General features: G+C 43.3%; 7 protein-coding genes across 7 annotated transcripts; 5 read left to right on the top strand and 2 right to left on the bottom strand.

Annotated features, from left to right (window-relative positions):
• Positions 1-432: 432 nt before the first annotated feature.
• On the top strand, positions 433-2,025 carry EAE98_004445 (uncharacterized protein; the record flags this gene model as incomplete). Its single annotated transcript, XM_038952065.1, has 2 exons — positions 433-841; positions 902-2,025. 2 exons carry the CDS (start codon positions 433-435, stop codon positions 2,023-2,025), a joined length of 1,533 nt encoding a protein of 510 aa, XP_038811601.1.
• A 1,518-nt stretch (positions 2,026-3,543) lies between these two features.
• On the top strand, positions 3,544-4,539 carry EAE98_004444 (uncharacterized protein; the record flags this gene model as incomplete). The annotated part of the gene is made up of 4 exons (XM_038952064.1): positions 3,544-3,583; positions 3,637-3,705; positions 3,756-3,848; positions 3,899-4,539. 4 exons carry the CDS (start codon positions 3,544-3,546, stop codon positions 4,537-4,539), a joined length of 843 nt encoding a protein of 280 aa, XP_038811600.1.
• Positions 4,540-4,889: 350 nt separating this feature from the next.
• EAE98_004443 (uncharacterized protein) lies at positions 4,890-6,050 on the bottom strand (the record flags this gene model as incomplete). Its single annotated transcript, XM_038952063.1, has 1 exon — positions 4,890-6,050. The coding sequence occupies one exon, from the start codon at positions 6,048-6,050 to the stop codon at positions 4,890-4,892; it is 1,161 nt and encodes a 386-aa protein (XP_038811599.1).
• A 1,668-nt stretch (positions 6,051-7,718) lies between these two features.
• EAE98_004442 (uncharacterized protein) lies at positions 7,719-10,952 on the bottom strand (the record flags this gene model as incomplete). The annotated part of the gene is made up of 7 exons (XM_038952062.1): positions 7,719-7,944; positions 8,009-8,374; positions 8,427-8,739; positions 9,000-9,852; positions 9,904-9,922; positions 9,995-10,005; positions 10,089-10,952. The coding sequence occupies 7 exons, from the start codon at positions 10,950-10,952 to the stop codon at positions 7,719-7,721; spliced, it is 2,652 nt and encodes an 883-aa protein (XP_038811598.1).
• Positions 10,953-11,469: 517 nt separating this feature from the next.
• On the top strand, positions 11,470-11,875 carry EAE98_004441 (uncharacterized protein; the record flags this gene model as incomplete). Its single annotated transcript, XM_038952061.1, has 4 exons — positions 11,470-11,565; positions 11,620-11,651; positions 11,716-11,797; positions 11,849-11,875. The coding sequence occupies 4 exons, from the start codon at positions 11,470-11,472 to the stop codon at positions 11,873-11,875; spliced, it is 237 nt and encodes a 78-aa protein (XP_038811597.1).
• Positions 11,876-12,663: 788 nt separating this feature from the next.
• Positions 12,664-14,305, top strand: EAE98_004440 (uncharacterized protein; the record flags this gene model as incomplete). The annotated part of the gene is made up of 5 exons (XM_038952060.1): positions 12,664-12,872; positions 12,966-12,993; positions 13,056-13,584; positions 13,636-14,057; positions 14,117-14,305. The coding sequence occupies 5 exons, from the start codon at positions 12,664-12,666 to the stop codon at positions 14,303-14,305; spliced, it is 1,377 nt and encodes a 458-aa protein (XP_038811596.1).
• Positions 14,306-18,159: 3,854 nt separating this feature from the next.
• Positions 18,160-22,684, top strand: EAE98_004439 (uncharacterized protein; the record flags this gene model as incomplete). Its single annotated transcript, XM_038952059.1, has 3 exons — positions 18,160-18,402; positions 18,462-20,491; positions 20,545-22,684. 3 exons carry the CDS (start codon positions 18,160-18,162, stop codon positions 22,682-22,684), a joined length of 4,413 nt encoding a protein of 1,470 aa, XP_038811595.1.
• Positions 22,685-23,745: the final 1,061 nt, after the last annotated feature.

Here is a 23,745-nt window from a genome sequence, read left to right as displayed (position 1 = left end):
CATTTGCGAGACTCTACCTGGTTTTGTTTCAAATAGCATGCAAGGCAACTTGCTTGCTGGAAAATCAATAAGGAGAGGAGTTCGTACTTGACAACACTACGCACGCTAAAATCTACCAAGTATTCAGCTCGTAACCTTGTACGCTCTGAATAGCTTGGAGAGTTTGAACTTTGTCTGTCGTAGTTCGACAGTCTACCTGGTTCGTTCTTAATTGTGACAATCAAAACGGCCATTGGGCCAAGTATTCCATGTAGGTCAAAATGTTATCGGAACAATTGGGTTGGAGAGCAAGTGCCTCAACGCACACCTATATATGAAGTCTTTCTTTCCCCTGATGTTTTCTCCGGTTTTGCTATCGTTGTCATTCTTCCTTCTATTTTCAATAATCACGTCTTTTTTCTTTCCTCGTTTTCTGATTTAGCCGCATTCATCATGAAGATGATAGAACTTCAAACATCAGCCTCTACGGCTTCAATTCCTCGCAGGACGAGGAATGAAAAAGTAGACAGAAATGGCATTACTTGTTACGATGAAGAAATCACTAGGATCGTTGACTACACATACGACTATGAGATTACATCTCCTTTAGCATGGACTCGCGCAACTTCAGCTTTACTTGATGCTATTGGAGCTGGTCTCGAAAGCATTGCCACAAGCACCGAACTCTCTCAATTGGTTGGGCCTACCTTCCCTTCTCCAGACACCATTCCCAATGGATTTAAGCTACCCGGAACAAATTATCAACTTGATATAGCGAAGGGTGCTTTTGATATGGGAGCCATGATTCGATACCTCAACCATAATGATGCATTCTTAGGCGCTGAGTGGACGCATCCCTCTGGTATGATTACCAACACTCCTTTCCTCATCGTCCAAATGGATTATTGACATTATCTCATAGACAATCTCGGAGCTATTTTATCAACAGCCGACGTTCTCTCGCGCGTAGCCACCTCCAAAGACGATCAAGATTCCATCCTTACCATGCGTCATGTCCTCATCGCTCTAATCAAGGCCTACGAAATTCAGGGCTGTTTTCAAGGCAAGAATGCTTTCAACAGAGCTGGTCTAGATGACGTCATCCTTGTCAAAGTAGCTTCCACAGCTGTCGTCTCCTGGCTCATGGATCTCCCAAAAGAGCAAGCCAAAGCCGCTGTCTCTCATGCGTGGATTGATGGTAACCCTCTCCGTGCATATCGTCAAGCACCCAACATTGGCCCAAGAAAGAACTGGGCGGCAGGTGATGCCTGTATGCGAGCTGTACAAATGGCACTCATAGCGAAGACCGGACAAGCAGGTGTGAAAACTGCTTTGAGTGCTCCACGATCTGGATTTTACGATGTTCTCTTCAGAGGCAATACATTTGAGCTTCCCCGACCGTTTGGTACCTCCGTTGTTGAAAACGTATTTTTCAAAATCTATACAACCGAAAGCCACGGCATGACTGCACTCGAGGCCGCCCTTTTAATCTGCGAAGAATTGAAAGAAAAAGAAGTATCCACGAGCGATATCAAAAGTATCCAAGTTCGGACCCAAGAAGCAGCGATGGTTATTATGAATAAACAAGGAGCGCTTCAAACACCTTCAGATCGTGATCATAGTCTTGGATATATGATTGCCATTACTCTTCTCAAGAATTCTCTGCCCGAGACTGAAGATTACCAAAACACCAGCTCCTGGTCGAAAGATCCTCGGGTAGAAGAATTGAGAGATAAAATCACCATCAAGGAAGATCCGGAATTTACAAGAGATTACCACAATCAAGATCTTCGCAGTCTAGCCAACGCGATCAAGGTTACTCTAAATGACGATACCGAATTAGAAGAGATAGTCATCCACTTCCCTCAAGGCCATGCGAGAAGGAAAGAAAGTTTAGAGTTAATAGAAAAGAAAGCAAGGAAGAATTTCGCATTGAAACTGAGTGAGGAGAGAATCGATACGATTATAGAAAAAACCAAAAGCATGGAGTTTTTTGGTATGTCGGTTTGCGAGTTCATGGATCTGTTTGTACCAAACAAGGAATGAGAAATTTCCGGTGGGGATTTGCTGAATGGTTATGTTTGGTCCATGGATCGGTTTCTTGGGATGGCGAGATGGCAATTGTATTTGGTTTCTGGGTTTGTGTAGATAGTACATGCAGGTCGTGCTGGCTATCCAAATAGAATAATAATATGTTTTCCTCGTGGTTTGTTTGAGAGCAAGGTGTGCGGTCATGCTTGTGAGGAGTGAACTTAGTAAGATTTGCCTATGTGTGACCAGACGACCATCATGTGTCGGTACCTAGTCGAGCATGGATAGTTCCGCACCCTCGCGATTGCTCTTCACGCTCCAAGGTTGATGCTCTACATGGCATAAACCACACACCAAGCTGAATTCTCAAATATGAATTTGAACATCTTAATTGTTTGGAACATTCAAAGCGTTTGATTTTCAAATTCGAATTAGAATATCAATCATGCTTTGGTGTGCAACTTATTACAAGCCTTTCTGCCATATGCTTCAACGGAGAAACAAATTTGGGACAATGTCCATGTCATTCACATTGAGTTCCAAAAAAACATCATAACATGCGAAACAACTCAGCGGGATAAGGTATCTCTATCTGAATTTTTGTGGATCAAACGTATATATTATTTATACTTCATAATACTAGAGCTCCATTGCTGTCATTCATGGCGAACTTTGCAGTTTCAGTAAAGAATAGTAAAACATTTACCACGGCGAGTGCACATGGAATTTCACAAATTTGCCTCAAAAGTCTTGAGGCAAATCGATGACGAGCCAAATCTTGATGAGTTCGTGTGACTTTTCATTTTAATGTTCAAATCCCCGCCCCAATAGGTCGCGACCTATGGCCAAATTACCGGATGGATCACTGGGTTGCGGAGTGGGAAAGATGCTTCTCGAATTTTTTTAATGATTTCTGAGATGCTGAAATTTTCTTTTACGAACACGATCTGTGCATGTCTATCTTCATTTCTGCTTTCCACATATCATGAGACAGTGCAGACAAAAACATTGCTCACTTCGCCTCTTGGAACTCCCGGTCTATTGATGGGTCTCCTCCACCAAATCTGGCAAAGAGACTCGACATATGACCCGACAGCCGACCACACCCAGCGAGAAAACTTCTCTTCCCAGTATTTGCCATTGAATGAAAACAGATTTCGATCCTGTCGATAAATCGCTTCTTCCTTGATGCATGTCGTCGTAACGAAACTATAGCTAGGATCAAAGTTTCCGCAATCTGTAGACCTATTTTTGGACCTGAATTGGGCAGCAATAATTCTCATATCTCTTAATGATCATGCTGGCCACCGCCTTACCGCCACATGACTCAATATCATAGTATTATGAATGTATGGAATTTGAATTTAGGTGCTTTAAAATACAAACATTATCCATATAGTGATTGCTATTGTCTATATTAGCTTGTATAACTGCCTCACAGCATTCTTGAAGCATCGCAACCTGACTTCTTTTCTTATCAATTTTAATTTTAATTTTTCAAATTCAAAGGGGAAAGTTCATTATCATAATACAATGCCTTCCGGAGAAAGGAGACCACGTCTTGGTGGTTGGGGTAAGTCCCCTTGAAATCATCTTCTCTGAGTAATTGCTGATCATCAGACTTAGGGAGGTTCAAAGTAACTTTTATTACATTTGCATTATATGCTTTAGGATTTCCCATCTTGTTATTTCATAGTACGTTTTCTATGCTAAATGTCAGAAGCATTCTAACGTGATTTTTCTAGTTCTGCTACTGATCGGCTGTGCAACCAACTCACCCGGTATGGACAACATCTACGTTGCCTCACTATCTAACGGAGTTAGATTCTCCTACACCTGTAAGCCACCCACTCACCCCCCTACTCGTAGCACTATTAACAATCCACAGCCCTCTGCGCCCCCACCACCACCGGCCGCATCTGTACTCCCTCTGTCGGAAAATCTCCCCTCATTCTCACCACCCTCTACAACTTCACTACTCCCCACTCAACCCTCCAATACGCACTCGATCTGCAAAAAAGCATATCCTTCGTCATCCCCGCCATGTCCGCTCTCCTCTTCCTCCTCTTCCTCCTCGCCCTCTTTTTCGCCCGTGGAATCATCAAAAGAAACGGAAACAATTCTCCCTCCCACATCTTTACCATCACACTCCTCTTCTGGTGTTCCGCTGCTGTAGCTTTCGCTGCTGCGTATTCGCTCACCTCGTCCGGCGCAGCATTAGCTGTCCATTCCCCATCTTCCCTTTCGGCCTCAAATTCAAACGGAGAAGTTACAGAGATGAATATCGAGCCCGGAAAAGTAATGTTAGCACTTCAATGGATAACATGGATTTTTAGTACCGTGGCCGCGATGATGAGCGGGAGTATTACGAAAACGCTCTTAGAGCGATCGTCGTCGGAGAGGAGAAATAGTAGAAGTGTGAGTCCGTATGCTAGAGGGCCGAGTATGAGGAGGGCTAATAGATCTTTGGTTCCTCCATATAGTAGAGATCCTTTGCCGAGATCAGGAAGCCCGGTTTCGCCTATTTGAGGGGAGCGGGAGTAGCGGTCGGAATTGTTAGGATTGGTTTTTGATAGCATGGAATTGGATGGGATGGGGCGACAGACCCTGGTTGGTGAATTTTTTTCAGGCATGGATATTGTTATATGCAATTTTCTCATTGCAGCGCTATAAAGGTGTTTCGTTGGTATTATTTAGTAGATCATTAAGGATCAGATTCTCGGCAGTAGTACATAAAAATTAAAGCTGCAACAGTACAGATTCGTTCAGATTCTTCACTACTACATAATCAAAAGAGAATAACAATAAAAATACAAGTTCTCTAAGAGATAGCAACAATTTTACCGTCCTCACTCATTCTTGGATTCGTTTTCCGTTACCTACTTCCTAGCCCTCTTCTTTACACTCCCACCCCTCGGCTTCAGAGCATCAAAATTTCCCCCTCCTCTGCCCCTGCCCCTGCGACTCAGTCTCGACCTCCCTTTGTAACTTTTACCCTCCGCCTCCTCCGTCACTCTATCACTCAACCTGTTCCTTCCCGGAACCCAATAATCTTTTTCCGTAACCTCCAACGCCGCATTCGGCTCTCTTCCCTGTTCCACATCAATCTTGGCCCGAATTTGTTTAATCCCCATCTCCGGATCCTGTGTGAAATTCAAATAGGCCAGCGTTCCCAACGTCTGATCCAAATGATCTACCTCCCCATCCACGAATTGCGTCGCCCCAACCGCATCAACCTGTGTCCATTTTTGCACGACAGTTTTACAATTCTTAGGAAGCATGATGCGCATGGGACTACGGTACCAGCGAGGGAAATAAATAAACCCAAGCATGATTCTATTTTGATCTGACAGGTTGGGCATACCGGCGTGCCAGAGACGGAGATCTCGAATGGCGATGGAACCTTTAGGCATAGTGGGTTGGAAGGGAGGAGAATGCTCTGCACGACGATTGAAAGCTGATGATTTTACCCAGCCACGACCATGGCTTACTAGATTTTTCAAATTATAGTCGCGGTGAGAGCCGGGCCAGATTTCGGTGGAGCCATTTGTGGGTGATACGTCGTGGAGGTACATGAAAAGCTCGATGCAGGTGGGAAATTGGTGATGGTCGTGGTAAGAATCGACATGTACAGCTTGACGAGATGTTGGATCTGCAGCTGGGAGGTTGATATTACTTCCTGCATATGCTAGTTGTGGTTTCCCAAATACAGCCTCCATTACTGCTGAAGCGTGTTTGTTGGCCCATATATCTTCGGCAAGCCACTCTTTGGATAGAGGGGGACATATGGAGAAATTGGTTTTCTCGTTGCCATGATTGAAAAAGACTTTCGGATCTTCCAACCTTTTGGCACCATCCGTATTCATCTTCTCGTAGAACTTATCGAGAATATCATGAGGAATGGCATTCTCAAATATGACAATTCCATTTGTATGGAATTCTTCCACTCCAGCTTGTATGTGTTCTAAACTGGTAATTCCAGATGCCAGTTCTTCGTCAGATAAAATGATATGTTTGCAAGGGGCTCTTTTTGGTGGCATATTGAAATCTTGGGATTGTTTGAGTGTTTGCAAAGTGAAGTATGTATAATCGAAACAACAAGAAATTAAGGTTAATGATGTTATATTCATCCCATTGCGGAACTTTATATATATACTCGGGACTTGAGCATCGAACAAGGAAGCCTCAAACTTCAAAGAACATGCATAGTACAACAGCGAAAAATAATAGTCCCTACGCCTCGCCATTCCATTCAAAGATTGAAGCGAGATCACAACAACAAAGAAACCAAGACTTATGAGCATGGAGAATCTCTGATTCCGAATCGGGCCAGAAACGAGACAAAGATACTAGAGAGTTATCGGTACCAAGCACTTGCCGAATGAGACGGTTCTCACAAGTGTCTCGTGAGCGTCAAATAAAGCACAACAGTAAAGAATTTGTAAAAAAAACTGTAAAGAAACCACTAATATACACTGTCTTACATCTTTCGAAATGTATGAAACTTGAGACTCTTTTATTATCTTCGAATCATAAAGAGAAGGATGCATCTAAACTGCCTCATCATATAAACACAAATGACACAAATAACTCGAAGTCTCAGATGAATGAATAAAAGGTATCAAGCCTGACTGAAAGATTGATATTACCATTGGATATTTGTTGACCAAAATTTAGCCTTTCCTTTACTTTGTGTACGAGTCTTTCCATTTCCATCGCACTAGTTCGTTCGACCTATGCCCACCCCTTGAGGAGAAAGAAATAGCCAAAATTTACTTGTCCGCTACAAAATAGATATACAAAAAAGATAATGCAGGAAATGAGAATATTCATCCCATTATTAATGCCACATACAAATAGCATAAGCACTTAAATTCTGTTAGCAAATTGGTACCCTTCGAGTAGAAGCAAAGTGCATTTAAAATCCGTAGGAGAGAGAAAAATTAAACCACACCTCAATCAGTATACCCACACACAGACAAAATATAGTTTTTAAATTTTCATGACTTCCATCAATCATCGGCCGGATGGTGTAGTTGGTTATCACGTGTCCTTAACAATTCAAACCTGTTAAATACGGACAAGGTCCTGGGATCGTGCCCCAGTCTGGTCACTACTTTTGCTTCCATTTCTCTTTTCTCCATCGTCCCCTCGAGCGGTTGTGCTGACTCTTGGGAAGAAAGGATCACTTTTTGTTTTTATGCGCAGTCGGGCGGCGGATAAGTGGAGTGGGCTACCTCCATACATGGCCGTAAAAAGTGGCACACCCTATCTTTCTATCGATCCACTTGTCATTATTACTAGAGAGCAGCAGCAACAAATATAATGAGTACGAATAATGAATGAATATCATTCTTGGGAATGATCCGAAAAACTTCGAACATCTCTGGACAGTTTTCAGTCTTTTTTTTTTCTTGATATCGAAAAAAGAGTACTTCGCACAGAAATCTAGCCATGATTGCTTTGAACAACCCGTTCAATCTGTGTTCATGTAGAAGGGAGGTGATGTAAGAATACATAGACATTTATGCGGTTCACGATCACTGGTCAAACAGACATAGAAAACAGTAAGGGGAATCCATCAATTTTGGATAACGAATGGATGTAATTTTATACTAGATATGTTTCTTTCTTTCGATTCCTAAGAAAATAGATGCAATGCTCGAGAACCTATCAGATCAATATGAATATCCATAGCTTGGTTGAATTCAGCAATAACCATTGGTTTGCAACCATTCAAGGATAACCTCCCTGTCTCTTGATTTGAGAGCTGCTCTTCCTTTGATAGTATCACCAATAATTGCTAGTGATCTATCATATCCTCTGTTGTCTTTATTTTCAAAGAATTTTTCAATTTCCTTGTTGACATTATCATCACTGAAGGTTGACAGAGAAAGTTTAATGAATCGATCGAAGACAACCATGTTAGCAGATCTGTCAAAAGTATTAGTAATGTTATTAAATAGAGAAGCTATTCAGTGTGCCATTCAGTACTCACAATCTTTCTTTAACTGGATCAAAGTTGTCTTGGATGTATTGCCAAAGCTGGTAACGTGTTTTGGTATTGGCTGCAAGAGCAGATGCACCTGTGTGTACATCTTGCGTTGCGACCTCCTTGAAAAGGAACTCGAAATAATCTGAAATGAGTTCTGGGGTTTGAACACGTCCCATTGCACGGAGAACAATTTCTTTGCCATCAATGGAAGTTGTTTCGCGGTACTCTTTCTTCAAAGCCTCATATTCTGATTTATCACCATATCGAACGGAAAGACCATAGATGGCGCTTCTAAGACTTGGATGAATGACAGTCTTATCCTTGCCGCTTGTGTATAGATCGAAGCGACGTTTAGCTTCGGTGATAATTCTGTAACTTGTCAGTCATGAAATACTCAGGCAACAAATCCTTCTGAACTTACTCTTTATGTCCATTAAGACCAGCACTCAAGATTAATTGAGGTCTAAGTTGAGACTTAAGGAAATCTTCATCTGCAGGCTGTTCCCAACCTATCTTTTCCACCGCCGGGGAGACCAGTTTCAGCAAGAATGCTTTCAAGCCATTGGAAACTGCATCATCGTCGGAAAACACAGATTTGATAGTACCAATTGGTCCTAGGATCTTTGACCAAACAAAGTGATTCGATTCATTAGCTAAGCCTTGCACTAAAGACAAGAATGCTGGAGTTCCTGCTTGTCCTGAAATTGCGAGTGAACCCGCGTCGGCGATTAGACCTAAGAGAGTGTTAGTTATCAGAATAAGATGAAGAAGCATATTGGACTATGATAGTCCAGACTAAAATCTGAACCCGAAAGCCTCGAACGTCCGAATGCAGTTTGATCGTACGGACAGATTCAATCTTGAGCGAAATCCATATGCCAGTTAATTGAATAACCGAGCGTATCAAGAGATCAATTAGACGCAATGATATCTCACTGTTGGACTGAACTGCAGTCTGGACTATAAGATAATCAAAATCTTGATCTAGACTCACCAATTTTGTCAGTCAAGCTGAGGCGATCCAATTGTGAACCCAACTTGGCAAGTCTTGACGGTGGATAGTTGACTCGATAAAAGCCTGCAGTATCGGTATTAATCTTGTAGAAAGAATCATCGACATCTCGGACTACATCTTCTTTTTGTTCAAACGCGATTTGCTGTGCTCCCTTGGCTCCCACCTTTCCTTGGAAATCCAAAGGCACCCACCAAGTTGTTTCATCATCTTCGGGTTTTACATCTCCAGTTGAAAGGTAACGACTTTGTTTGATGCTAATTTGACCAGGCTCTTCTTCAACCGTGAGAACAGGATAGCCAATCTTGGTGATCCATGGATCAATGATAGCCTTGACGTCTAGACCAGAAGCTTCGCTCAAAGCTGACCACAAATTTTGTGTTGTAGCATTACCATAAGCATGTGCCTTTAAATAATTTGAGACACCCTTCAGGAAAGTCTTTTGGCCAAGATGCGTGGCTAGCATTCGAATTACCGAGCTACCTTTGAGGTAGCTGATGTGGTCGAAAATTTGGTCAACATCCAAAGCATCTTTGACAGGTACTTCAATAGGGTGCGAGCTGCGTAGGGAGTCCAGTTGAAATGCAGTTTGCATACCCTCAGCCACGAACTGATCCCATACACACCAATCAGGATGGAAGTGATCTGTTGCCAACCACCCGACCCAGGTAGCGAAACCCTCGTTTAGCCAAAGTTCACTCCACCAGTCCATGGTGACTAGATTACCAAACCATTGATGGGCAAGTTCGTGCGCAACGACATAGGCAATTCTATTTTTGTATTTTGTATCAGAAGTCTTCTCGTCAAACAAGACAGCTGTTGTGCGATAGGTGACCTGTACCAGTGAGTAAATACTTCAATCACATAAAAGAATGTTAAAACTAACCAGACCCCAGTTCTCCATACTATCCGAAAATTTAAAAGGTTAGCTAACGTACTCATAAGTAGGTGTGGGAAATCTAAGGGGGCTATCATACGCTCCATGGGACTAGAATGAATGGTCAGTGAAAGGGTTGATAGTAATTGGACATAGAGGCGCCGTTGCAGATGAAAAGGCATTTTGAGACTCACAAATTCATGTACCGCAAGCAAATCGGCTTTAGGAAGTGGATAATCAATATCAAAGATTTCAGAAAACAAATCGATGACTTTGGGTGCATGATCGAGAGCATATTGTGCTTGGCTCTTTAATCCTCTGGTAGTATAGACACGGACAGGCAGTGACTTTCCGTTATACTTGCGCTTTGTGAAGTCCTCGATGTACTCGAAATCTCCCATGGCCCAAGCTAGGAGATAGGTACTCATGATTGGTGTTCTCTCGAATTCAATGAAGTGAAATCCGTCCTTAGAATTTCTTGAGCCTTTCTCAGGCATATTGCTCAAAGCAATTTGGTCCTTGGGAATTTCGATCTCGAAGTCAAAAGTGGCCTTCAAGTTAGGCTCATCAAAACATGGGAAAGCCCTGCGAGCATCAGATGACTCAAATTGAGTGCTATACATGCAATGGAACTCATCAACCTTAGGAACAGATGCGGCTGGGGTGACTTGAGGTTTGTATTTTGAATAATAAAAGCCAGCCATGTCATTGTTGACAGTTCCTTGAAATTTGATTGCTAGTATGGCATTTTCAGAAACAGAAAGCTCGTCCGGGAAACTTAAAGTTACACGTTGTTTCTTGGTATCATAAGATATCTCACTGGACTTAATAGACTGAGAAGTCTTCCCGGAAGTGAAAGAAACCTCTGCTTCATGCAACTTGAGTTGAAAAGCATTCAAAGTGATTTCCTTGGTTGGCTTGACGATTTTGATATCGATTTTGACTGTTCCTTGATAACTAAAAGCTCCTCCTAACTCGATATCGTAGATAGAGAGCGCATAGTGAGAAGGCTTGACCGAATCTGGAAGCACATCTCGGTCGGATGCTGAAGAAGCCATGATGTGAATGGTTCAACGACTGTGGTGAGATCTAGTACTAGATATCAAGAAACGGTCAAACCAGTTGACGTTGAATCGGACTTTGTAATTTGGGAATGTTCTTGAATGGTTGGGAGGACTTTGATTGGAGTTCTGGTATTTAAAGAAGAAAGAATTGGAAAGAAGGCCGAAGGAAAGCGTGGATGAAAGCACGGAGTTCAAGTACGGAGTAAATCAGAAGTAACTATGGAAATTTAGTCCGTTTGTCATAGGTGCTAAGGTTGGCAGGTGCGGGAAGGGACGATACCGCCCACTTGCCTAATTGGGTAGCTTATCCGATGAAAGCTTGGCGGAAGCTTGAAGTTTCAACCAATAAGCGACGACACATGACAAGGCTGTAGAAACTCAAACATCACATCACATCACAACACGCGAAGAGAGCATCATAGTAATTCCTGTGTACACAACCAAACTTAGCAACTTAATCTTATCGCAAGCATTCTTCTTCATACGAATAACATCTGCCATTACCGGAAGCATGGCTACAGGACAGAAACTCTATCCTCGAGCAAATCTTAAGAAGATCGTTAAAGCTCATTCCAAGCGTAATCTCACCAAAAATGTTGATGTATTGGTATGTTTTACGACGCGTTCCGGGCTAAAAGGACATTCACTGATACTATCACAGATCTTCCTCGATTATATGCTATTTCTCGAAACGTATGTCACGATAACCTCCATTTTGCGGAGTCAGTTATCCAGAAATATTGTCTAATTGATTCAGGTTAATGAAGGAAGCTGGTATCAATGCGAAGCAGGCTGGAGAGCGTGGCATTAGTGCGAAGAGTATCAAAAAGGTTACTGAAGTAAGTCTAACCCTCTTGCTACTCATACCTATAATAACCATATCAAACTAGCTATCGCTATCGAAATTTAAGGGATGATGCTCGAGCTTCGATACGTGGTTGTATAGATGATAAAGTGAATCCTCTTTCCAAGAGGGTATGGGTCTCAAGGGCGCTTGAATCCGAAGGAGGAATACGAGATGTACCTACTTAAAACAGATGCTACGAACAATGGATCGGACGGCAGATGGCGATGCGAAGAGTACCTAGGTACGATACCATTGGTGGTCGACAATCATGAGGAAGAAGAAGAAGAAGAAGAATGTATTGGACTGATGCGCGAGGCTGTGAATTTCACGGAGCTCGGGGGACAAGGCGAAGATGACCAGCTGGAGATGCTAGCAACTCTTTTTTAGCCATACATCAATCACTTGTGGCTGATATGATTAAACTACAATAAAATAAGAATTCAATGATGTCTAAATACAGCTCAATTTCATTTCCACAGTACAATACCTTATAAAATTTATTAGATGCGTTGACCTTCTGCTCCTACTTCTTCTTCTGTTGGGGGCAGAATTTATTCCACTTCCTTCTTCCACGTTCGCTAAGGCTGACAAGGTTCCGATCCAAACATCTCTCCCCATCATCTTGGAGCTCACTCACTTTTGATAATTGATACCAACACTTCCTAAAAAATCCTATCTCACAAAACTTCGTTCTTAAACCTGAAAATATCTTCTTCCTCATCTCCTTGTATTAAATACTTCGTTTTATTCATAGACGACGCATTTTAATCATTCATTCACTTACGAGCAAGCTATCTTTCTCGAGATTTCTGTATCACGAAACCAAACATCACGATCACACAACAAAACAAGTTCACAATGGCTGCTTCCGTAGTTCAAAACCCATCTTCTAAGCCGGAATCTAAGTCTGCAAAGAAGAAGAAGGCCAAGACTGAAGCTGTCGACGTGCAAAAGCCCGCCGCACAAGCAGATGTTGCTGTTACAGAAAAGGCCTCGTCCACTAATGCTGAAGAGAACAGCAATGGAGATGGAGCATACGAGAGTCCATATATCAAGGAGCTCTACAAGTAAGATTTTTTTTCTAGGCCATCTAAGTTTATCCATCATTGGCATTCTTGTCAATCTTTGGTGGGGTTGACACAGCTAACAACTGGTGTTAGGAGCATCCGTAATGTCAACAAGAAGATCGTAAGCCAACACAATCTACATTTGATCGCCCTTAGGCAAATTGCTAATTATATATCGGATAGACCAACGCTTCAAAAGTTGACAATGTTCTCGCCGAAAACCCAGGCAAGAGCTTGGACGAATTGGTAGCTACTCGCAAGATCAATGCTGACCAAAAGGCACAAATTTTGAAGAAGCCATCCCTCCAAGCATCTTTAGCCCAGCTTGAGGAGCAAATCGCACAATATAAGAAGTTCGACCAAGAATACAAGACAAAGCTTCAGTTGGAGAAGGCCGAATTCGAAAAGACTTTCAATGAGCGTGCCAGCAAAGAACTCGAGGAGAAAGTCAAGGCTGCTAAGGATTCTGTTGCTAAGGAAAAGGCTGAAGAACAAGAGAGTAATTTGTTGCTTATCACTAAGTTTCTCTGTCTCGCTGCCTTGCGCCGAAGCCCAGAAAATGATCCAGAGCTCGATGAGAACAAGGGAATTGAAGGGCTTCTCACTCAAGTTTACAGTGGAGACGAAGCTGCTGTAGCTGCCATGACAAAGATCATCCAAGGATCTAATGAAGTCTGTTCATCCGTCAACGGCGAAGAACTTACCACAACCTGTAAGTTCACCTGTAGTTGTAATTATTACAATCCACTGATTGGTATATTAGTTGCCGACATCAAGGCCATTGCCCTTGCGCTGCCAACCACATCTGTCGCCGAACCCACCGAGCTCGCAGATGAAGAGACAACCCAAACCGAAGTCGCCGAATATCCTGTTCAAAGTGACCCAACTATCGCTAACGCCGGTTTGACTGAAATCGATGACCCCGTCACAAGTGCATTGAGCAATGGCCACCAATCACCAAGCTTCGAGGAAGCTCAAGGAATTCCCCCAAATTCAGCTTTTGGCGAAGGAGGAAATGCTGCAGCTGAGGCAAATTGGGATAACAACAACGATTTGTCTACATCGCAAGAGTGGATCGAGGTTCCTCGTGAAGCCACTGAGACAGATGTCGGTGTTACTGCTACTCCTGCTGCCCCTTCTAACACTCAAAGCTGGGCCGATGAGCAACCTGAGAGTCCTGGTTCAGTAAGTTGATCCCAATTTGTACAATAAATGAGAGTATCTTGCTAATGACTTCGCTTCAGAAGACTCCTACCCCTCCAGTCAGCAACAATGATGGCTTCCATGAAGTCAGCCGCAACCGTGGCCGTGGAGATCATCGAGGTGGTAGAGGTGGCCGAGGTCGTGGTGGCTTCAGAGGCGATGGATATAGAGGACGCGGACGTGGTGCTCCTCGTGGTGCTCCTCGTGCCCCAAGAGGCGAGTCATCATAGATTCACCTTTCGGAAACAGCTCTATGGCCTCACAAACTGTGAAATCCTAGATGCATTAGCTCACGCAACTTGTAATATCCTGATTCTTTCATTCAACTTGTTTCTCGCGGCATGGCATCACACAAAGGCGAAATGGGTAAAGTTTTTCTTGCATTTAATATTTGCAATTGCGAAAACAGCACAATTAAGCATTTGCATGAATCTGTCATGTTCTTGATATTGGCTGGATATGGCATAGGGGTACAATACGATATGGGAGAGCGTCTCGTTTTTTTATGGCATTACATACACAACACACATTTCCTGTACTTTGGCCAACTTGATTTTCCTTTTTGCGCGCTTTTATGCAGGCTGCTTGTTCATACCCGGGGCACACATTGAAAAGTTCGGTTGGTTTGGTCTTTGGTTCGCTGGTCTTGGTCTTTTAGGACGGTTGGACTGGGCTGGGCTGGATGAACGCAGCGGATCGGATCGGATTGGGCTGGCCAAATCGAAACGATAAAAAATGGAATGATTGATACCTATGATTTGATGATGGTTGTATGAATGACGAAAAAAAAAAGAACCCCGATACATGATCATGTGAGAGAGTGATGATAGTGATGAGTGATCTTTTGGTTGTGTATGCAGTGAGGAGTATTTCATCCAGCGTAAAGTGTTATTTGACTTTCACCTCATTTCAGTAAGAAAACTCACTACCAATCACTTCCCTGCAATCTCACCGCGAAGCATTTCGAAACTGAGGTTCGCGGTTGATATATTTGTGTTGTGTCGAGATCTTACTATTTCGAGCTCTACGTCGTAGTTCGGCGAATTTTCCTCGCCACTGGTCTGCAGGTAGTCTTGAGGATTCTGTGGGCGAGGAGATGTAATGTGAGGTGCTGTAATTTATGCGAGTGGGATCGATGGAATGTTAGATTGTGTGTTAGACGTGTGTTTAAGTGTTAGCTGGAAGTCTACGGTTATGTTGGTTTGGGATTTGCGAGATTTGATATAGGAGGAAGACGGGGGAGTGGGAAGTGGGAAATTGGAAGAGGAGATTATGTGGGTGTGTGGATATGTGGATATGTGTCTGATATGGTGTTTGGTTGGAGGGTGTTGCTTTTGCTGTGAGGTTGCTGGATCTTAGGATGATGGGATATGGGGTATGGGGTATAGAGTATGGTCTAGATGGCGTGAGGCGAGGGTTTATTTCAATGGTTTGATCTGTGATTCATGGGTGGAGTGGGTACATTAGTGAAATGTTTAGAGTCTACGAGAAAATGTGTCGAGGTTTTTGCAAGATGTTTTTGTGTGTTGTAGGGGTTACCTTTTTATAGCAATATGTAGTTACATATTTTGTACTAGTCTTTGCAGGAAGGGTCACAAGAGGTTTCCCTCTTGTATCTGCACTATCAGCCACAAAGGCTCTAACATAATATCTGCAACGCGCGCCTCCAAAATGAATGGGATGTTATTCTCCTAGATATATACCTGCGGCATTACACCGAGCTGTATGTTTATCCTGTGTATGCGATTGTTATTGAGCGTACGGCGCAATGGCGAGATTGCGCTGCCATATATCTCATTACATCAGCATATTGATTGTTATTGGTAGCTCATCAATCATATGAGGTCACACCAAAGCACTAGAAATCGCAGCCTTATCTACATTGTAGCCGTGATGTTCGTGAATGTCAAGTAAAAATCGATCAATGGACGTGTGAACTATTTACGAGGTGTGGGGCTAAGATAAGATTAGCCTAGCATCAGTGATAAAAAGGGTACGAACACTTGAAAATTTCAACACAATCGTCATACTTTGCAACTGTTGGAAGGAACTTGCTTCATGTTGAAGTCGAGGTGGTTCTCAATTCCAATCTTGGGGGAGTCAGTCGTGATAGAGCACGAGTCAGTGTCAAGCCATATGTATGTTGCCGAGCGATTTGATTCGTGAGCTCGTTGCCCAGTTCTTGTCCACTTTCACAATTTGCACATCTAGTTGCATCTGTATTAGCCTGCCTCCAGTGATATCGTTGATCATACAAACAACATAGTCATATTCTCGAGCCAGACCAAATATCCAGATCCTATTAATGTTCTAAATCAGATTGGATTTTCAAGATGACATCGATACCTCGGACGAAAATGCCCAGGGCTAGATGCCAGTAGAGTGTTTGCGAGGTTGGTATTCAAATTTTTCGACAAACACCTGTTGGACATGTCCGAAGATCATGACTGGGCTGTGGTGATGTGATTCCAATCAGTGAGACACTATGTCTCCCCAGATTTGCCGGGATGTCATGGGGAAAACGGGTAAGATTTGCTTGGGTAGGTTAGGTGGAGATGCAAAGGTGTCACCGCTTTTAGCCACTCGGCCCTACGCCTTATGGAAGCTTAAATTTGACGAAGATGGGTTTTGGCTTGATGCAAGTTCGATGACAGAGATTTCACTAGCGCAGGGGTAATTTTCCTATCAGATACGAGTACTTATCGAGTATCTCAATCATCTCATGCCGGAACCCACGTCATGTCAACTTTTCCTAATTAAACGTCGTATACCATAGAATCCAGGTCGATAAGTCAATCATGACTTTAGGATTTGAGAGATGTATGTGGTATCATTCTTTGTCGCACTTGACTTGATTGATATGGACAGACTGTACACAGATGCACAAGTCAAGCTCCGAAACTGTACGGTACAAAGCAACGAGACTAGTAGGTACAGATAAACTTCTCAGCCCTATGTAATATGATGATGAAATCCAAATCTGTATGGATAAGTTGAGATGATGATGATGCTCATCTTACAGGAAGGTGAACTGTGCACTGCATGAGACGATCCTGACCGGGATAAATCGAGATAAAACCATCAATCCTTGATAGTTATAGTAAGAAGAAGCAATCAAGTGTTGAAAAAAATCACGAAGAATGGATAGAATGCCAGAGCCAAAGGGGGAAAAGGGGAAATGGATGGCAAAACAATGAGCAAGAATCGTCAACAGTTGCAATACTTGGACCTGCCGAAGTGTAGACATGTATATACTAGGTATGTGTGTGTGTGTATGTTATCTCCTTATCTCATACAACGGGAAGAATTTCGACATCACCATATATACTTGGATCGCAGCTGATCGTTGGTACCCCTTCCTATCTCCTCCGATGAAGTAATTGATATCTTGGTATTTCTGTTGATGTGATGTATGCGTGGGTGTGTCTAGAAAGAATTCTGTGTCCTTTATTATGATAAATTATAAAAAGAATTGTAATTGCCGAAATTGCCTAGGTAGGTAATTATAACGATAAAAATTGTCAAGAGATAAAATACATGTTTGTCAATGTATCGTAGAGATCGTTGAGAAGTGTGATTGAAGTGATGGCGAAGACTGAGGTGGAAGATAAAAGTAATCTCGGTGAACCATTTTTTCTTTTATCAAAAATGCAGATCCACTGTTCTAGAAATGGGAACCGAAAGAAGATGCGCTAAAGTGGATAAAGGTTAGTTCGTATCGGCAAGTAGGAGAATCATTCGAGGGAAATCGCACCTCAATAAATCGTCCTGTCTTGTTTCATTCAGTAGCCGTACGATATACATACACAATAATCCGACAATCAACTGCGAATCCGATAATTCATCCAAGACCTTATCAACGAGGATATTAAAGTTGCCTTTATTTTTAATAGGATAAAGTTGTCAATTGTTTCTTTCGACATCTGCCAAGATTCAATCCATTCTTTTCCACAGCGCGCATCATTCTTCAATCCCCCCTCCACACTTCGACGACCTTCACCTACTCTCCCAAATTCACGATTTGATAATACAACCACATCACGCATAATAAAGTCGCATGGTCGATCGCATGTGAGCCTACACGATGTCGACTGCTACCGACCAGGTAGTTGTTCCTAGTGAGGGCGAGCCATCTGCGATTCCGCAGGGTCTTGCTTCGCCACCAGAAAGCAACAACACTATCAGAACCGATCCATCAAGCGACTCAGAATTATCAGATCTCGAGTTTACAGCAGATGAGCCAATTGAACCAGAACATTGGGAAGACGATGGCAGAGTCCCTGTTTTTATGCCGACCATGGCTCAGTTCAAGGACTTTAATCTCTTCGTGAGTGAACAACCTCCTCAAAGCCCCCCTGGGGTGTATGCTAATGCGACGATGTCTAGATGGATAAAGTCAATAAATATGGTATGAAATCTGGTATTGTCAAGGTTATCCCACCACCCGAATGGAAAGCTGCCCTTCCACCGCTCGACGACGCTATAAAAACGATTAGAGTGAAGGATCCGATTAAACAAGATATCATGGGTCAGAGCGGAACATACCGACAAGCTAACATTCTCCATCAACGTTCTTACAATCTTCCACAATGGCGACAGTTGTGCGATCAAAGCGAACATCAACCTCCGGCCAAGAGAGGTGAAAGGAGAGCCAACGTTGAAAAGGTTAAAGCTACAACTAGAGCAAAAGCTTCAACACCGGGAGGAAAAAGAAAACCTGGCCGGCCGTCCAGACTTAAGACAAATGCTACTGTCGATTCAGAAGGTGGAACTCCAGATCGTTTACCGACTCCAATATCTCCGAAAACCGAAGGTGATTCATCGTCCGTCAAGCAAGAAGTAAACGAGGATGATACGCCTGTCAAACCAAAGGGGGGAAGACAGCCTAAAGCCATATCTGTTTCTTCTCGTCGTAAGAACAATCGCCGTGGTGAAGCAGGCGTAGTAGACGAAGCCGCGTTTGAGAACTTCAATTACGAGCTAGAGGGTGAGGATTACTCGGCGGAGAGGTGTGAAGAATTGGAACGACACTATTGGCGTACCCTCACATATGCCCCACCACTTTATGGAGCGGATATGATGGGATCATTGTTCGATGATAAAACGACTGAATGGAACCTTGGAAAGTTGCCCAATATACTTGATCATTTGGGCGGGCAAATTCCTGGTGTCAACACTGCATATCTTTACTTGGGCATGTGGAAAGCTACATTTGCCTGGCATTTGGAGGATGTCGACCTCTATAGTATCAACTATCTTCACTTTGGCGCACCGAAGCAATGGTACAGTATCTCTCAGGGGGATGCACGACGATTCGAAGCTGCGATGAAAAACATCTGGCCAGCTGATGCTAAAGCTTGTAGCGAATTCCTTCGTCACAAAACATTTTTGATATCACCTCAGCACTTGTTGTCAAACTATAACATCAAGGTCAACAAAATTGTTCACCGTCCAGGAGAGTTTGTGATTACCTTCCCATACGGATATCATTCTGGTTACAATCTCGGGTACAATTGCGCTGAGGCTGTTAACTTTGGTTTACCATCTTGGCTTGAATATGGAAAGGTGGCTAAGAAGTGCGACTGTGATCAAGCTCAAGACAGCGTTTGGATCAATGTTCGGGATTTAGAACGCAAAATGAATGGCGAAGAGACTGAATATGAAACCGACTTTGACGAGGATGAAGAAGAAGAGGAAGACGACGAAAATGAAACGACAGATCTCCCTACTCCCCCCGACAGCAGTGGCGACGCAAAGGTTAAAACCAAATCACAACGCAAGAGAAAGCGTGTCAAGAGTGAGTCGGACGAGCAGCAAAATGTGAAGAGAATTCGGATGCGCATCAAAGCACCAATCAACGAACCTTGTGTCTTGTGTCCCAACGACATTCCCTCCGAGCCTCTACTCCCAACCGAGGATGGTAAACAGGCACATCGTATGTGTGCTCAGTACATTCCAGAAACGATCGTTGAAGAAGTGGACAAGCAAGAAGTGGTTACGGGCATCAAGGAGATTTCCAAAGCTCGATTTGACCTCAAGTGCAACTATTGCCGCTCGAAGAAAGGTGCATGCTTTCAATGCTCTAAGAAGAAGTGTACAAGAGCATATCATGCGACCTGCGCAGCAGCAGCAGGCGTCTTTGTTGAGCAAGGTGAAATTCCGGTGTTTGGAGAGGATGGTACCGAGTACAAAGAGTGGGGCATCGAATTCAGTTGTCGCTTCCATCGCATTAAACGCGATAAGAGGCTGGACAGCGATTCTCTCGAGGAAGACGACCGTATTCGTAATGGTGCCAAGGACTTGAAGGTTGGCGAAGTCTGTCAAATGCAGTTTCACAAGGGCGACATATTTGCAGGTACTATCATCGAGAATCGGAAAGATGAAGAGACAGTGCTTGTCGATATTCTGCCTCGCGGGTTCGTGAAAACATTTTATAGTTGTATGATGATCTTGCTAACTCTTCTCTTAGTGACCGCGTTGAAGTCGAATATAAATGGATTCTCATCCCCGACGCGTCATTCTTTACTCTCGCCAAGCCATCCGAGAAAGCAATCCCCATGCCAAAATCTCGTATTGAGGCAGCGTCACTCAACACCACAAAACGTCAAGTTGATGATATTCCAAGAGCTGAAGATCCATTTGTCAAGGGCTTCACATGGGCAGAGTTTAATACAGAAAGTATCGCTCGCAATGCGGCACAGGTCAAATTAGATTTGAGCAAGGAGAACCAAGTTTGGTATTATCTTGGAAAGAACTCCACAGAGGCTAGGGCACAATTTACGGAAGATCTAAGGATCCAGAGACACAATCCTAAAGGTCATTTCCTTGATACAATTCCCAAACCGGCTACAGCTGCGCCACGTACATCTTATGCAGCCTCATATCCTACATCCACGAACAAAATTTCTGCAACCACAACAAAGATGCCCACCGCTAACACTTCCAATATGGGCCCGGCGGCACAGGCAATGCAGAAGATGGCTGCTACCAAACTTGTGAACCAACCGGCACCATCCTCTGGAACTTCCGCGCCTTTTGTTGCGAGGTCAGAGAAACCATATGTGTATAAGCCTCGTAAATCTGAAGATGGTTATCACAGTGGTTTGATAGATGCACAATCATACCAATCTCAACAAGCTTTCTTGCGACAGTCAGCGGCATCTAGGCCTGTCCAAGTACCTGCAGTTGGTCTCAACTTTGGTACTGATCCCAGATTTCAAAACAACCCGGCGTCTCCTGCGCCCACTTCCACTACTCCTCCCGCAACTGCTTCTACGAATCAATCTGCGGCTGTTCCTCCGAGAGCCGCTTATACACCAAATAATAGCTATGCTCCACAAGTCAGCTATCCTCCACAAGTCAATTATGCACCACAAGTTAAATATGCTCCACCACGCCAGCCTCATCAAGCAGCTACACCGCGTCATCCCCAACCAACTGCTAGTCCACTGGCTCCACCCAATACAAATTATCGACCAACTCAGTCGTTGGCGAAAGGAAACAATCCTTTTAGTAGTAGAGCAGCTGCCCCTAAAATGGGAAATGTTTTTGCGAAGTATCTCTACTTGCAGATCGAGCATAACCGCTCACCCATGGAATATAAGAGCCCCTACAGAGAAGGTGGAGGATTCATGAATGGTTACCAAGGAAATTGGACAGAGCATCTCAAGCAGACCCTATTTGCAAAATCGGGATCATCTACAGCATCAACCCCAACCTCAATTTCTTCCTACACCGGGGGTGTTGGCAGGAAAGCATCTTATCCTACTTCTTATACCCCCCAATCTTCCCGCGGTTCCTATTCCTCCAATGGGCCCCAAATATATTCCCCGGCAACCTCATCTGCAAGACCAAGCTATTCTTCACCTTCCATACCCAGACATCAGCAAACACCAACTCAGCAGGTTACGCCTAAGCCGTACGACACGAATCAATGGGAAAGGAAAGACTCGCCCTTGCACCCAGCTATTCGGAAGGAGTACAGCTCGATGTTTCACAATCACCACGTGCCGCAGCCACATGGTCAACAACAAAATCCTCAGCAGCAAGGTCGTCAGCAACACAACCACAAAAGTCACGGTTCTACTCAGTATCAAAATTCATCTTACCTTCCGTCTGGTGGCCAAGGCTCTCCCACGCAATCTGGATTCGCGTCTCAAGTGGCGAAAACAATCGAGTCCAAGCAAGCTCAGCAAACTGAGGAACCTCAGAAGTCCCAACAAATTCAACCTCCGCAATCTCAACCTGCGCCTCAAGTTGCACAGAAGATTGGCGATAATCCATTGTCACAGCCTCAACCGGCTGCGAAAGCTTCTCTCATTACTCCTCCCTCATGTTCTCCTCCTCTCGCCCAGAGAGAACCCAGTCAGCAACCGATCGATGCCTCAAATCAGTCTCAGGTCCCACCTCAACCTCCTCAGCAGGAGGCGAAACCCATCTACCCTCATCAGCAATATTTCCAAAACCTCAATGCTTCGCAGGCACAGCCACAAACTTTTGCTCCTCCTCCGCAAACCCATGACTTACCAGACGTACCAATTGACTCAGAGTCTTTAATTGAAGACATGCTGAAGAATTTGAGAAAGGTCACAACAGGCACGACAAAGTAGGTGGATTGTATTTCGAGGAGCCTTTCCAACATGATGACATTAAAACCAAATAACCTTAAGGGGGCGTAATGTGGAAGAAATTTTGGTGTGCATTGATGGGTCTAATGATGATTCTTGGGGGCGTACATAATACCAAATCCTGAGATGATGATGAATTATTTGGCGTTTAAGGATATTTGGGTTAAGGGGTGATGAGGTGTTTGGGTTCTCGTCCGGGTTTGTTCATGTTATAGTTCTTTCAATTCTTTCAACTTAGTTCATAAATTCTAGCAAGTTCTCGTTCGATTCAGTGTCTGCACATGGTGGACAGGTTTCCTTCTCTTATATCTGGGAATTTCAGATTAATGTTCAAAAACTATCATAATGTTTGTGAGAACTACTTGATGGCCAGGATGCATTTTTATTCTCATTCACGTTTGTTCCTGATGTACAAGCTAAATCAATCAAAACCAAAACAGAGAAAAGTATGGCATAACGAAACAAACAGGCACCATTGAGTCGATTTTAGAAAGGATATGAAAAGCATTTGAGAGGAAGTAGAATGCAATTGTACATTAGTTTACGCAGCGAAAAGATTGATAATGATATATGTGTTATAAATTTGATAGTTGATATTTTGAAGAATTGTCTAGATATGTTCGTAATTTGCTAAGATTTGACTTGACTTGGAGATATTTCAATAAGTGATGAGCTTGAATGTTGACAGCTCATTATACTAATAATACTTGTCAAATATTCACATACACCTAGATATATATACCTAGGTAGACAGAAATATATTTTGATTTGATTAATGTTTTACGTGATAATCTATTAACCGATGTACTCGTATCTGTACGAAGGTTCTAGGGGACCCTCGCTAGTAAAGTTGACATTCATTAACAAATCGATCAATCATACTACAAAAAGTTAAGAACATAAACTAGGGACGGCATCTTTCCGTTTTCTCAGCGTCTGGGGCGGAGTCTAGTCCGTCGATCACGCATAGACCTGGCACTTGCGTTGGCACGGGACTTCGGTACATTTCTATCGGGGACATGTTAGTACACAAACGCTATGAA

Source organism: Botrytis deweyae (assembly GCF_014898535.1).
Source record: "Botrytis deweyae strain B1 chromosome Unknown BDEW_008, whole genome shotgun sequence".
Taxonomy (NCBI): domain Eukaryota; kingdom Fungi; phylum Ascomycota; class Leotiomycetes; order Helotiales; family Sclerotiniaceae; genus Botrytis; species Botrytis deweyae.
This window is presented reverse-complemented; position numbering and strand designations above follow the sequence as displayed.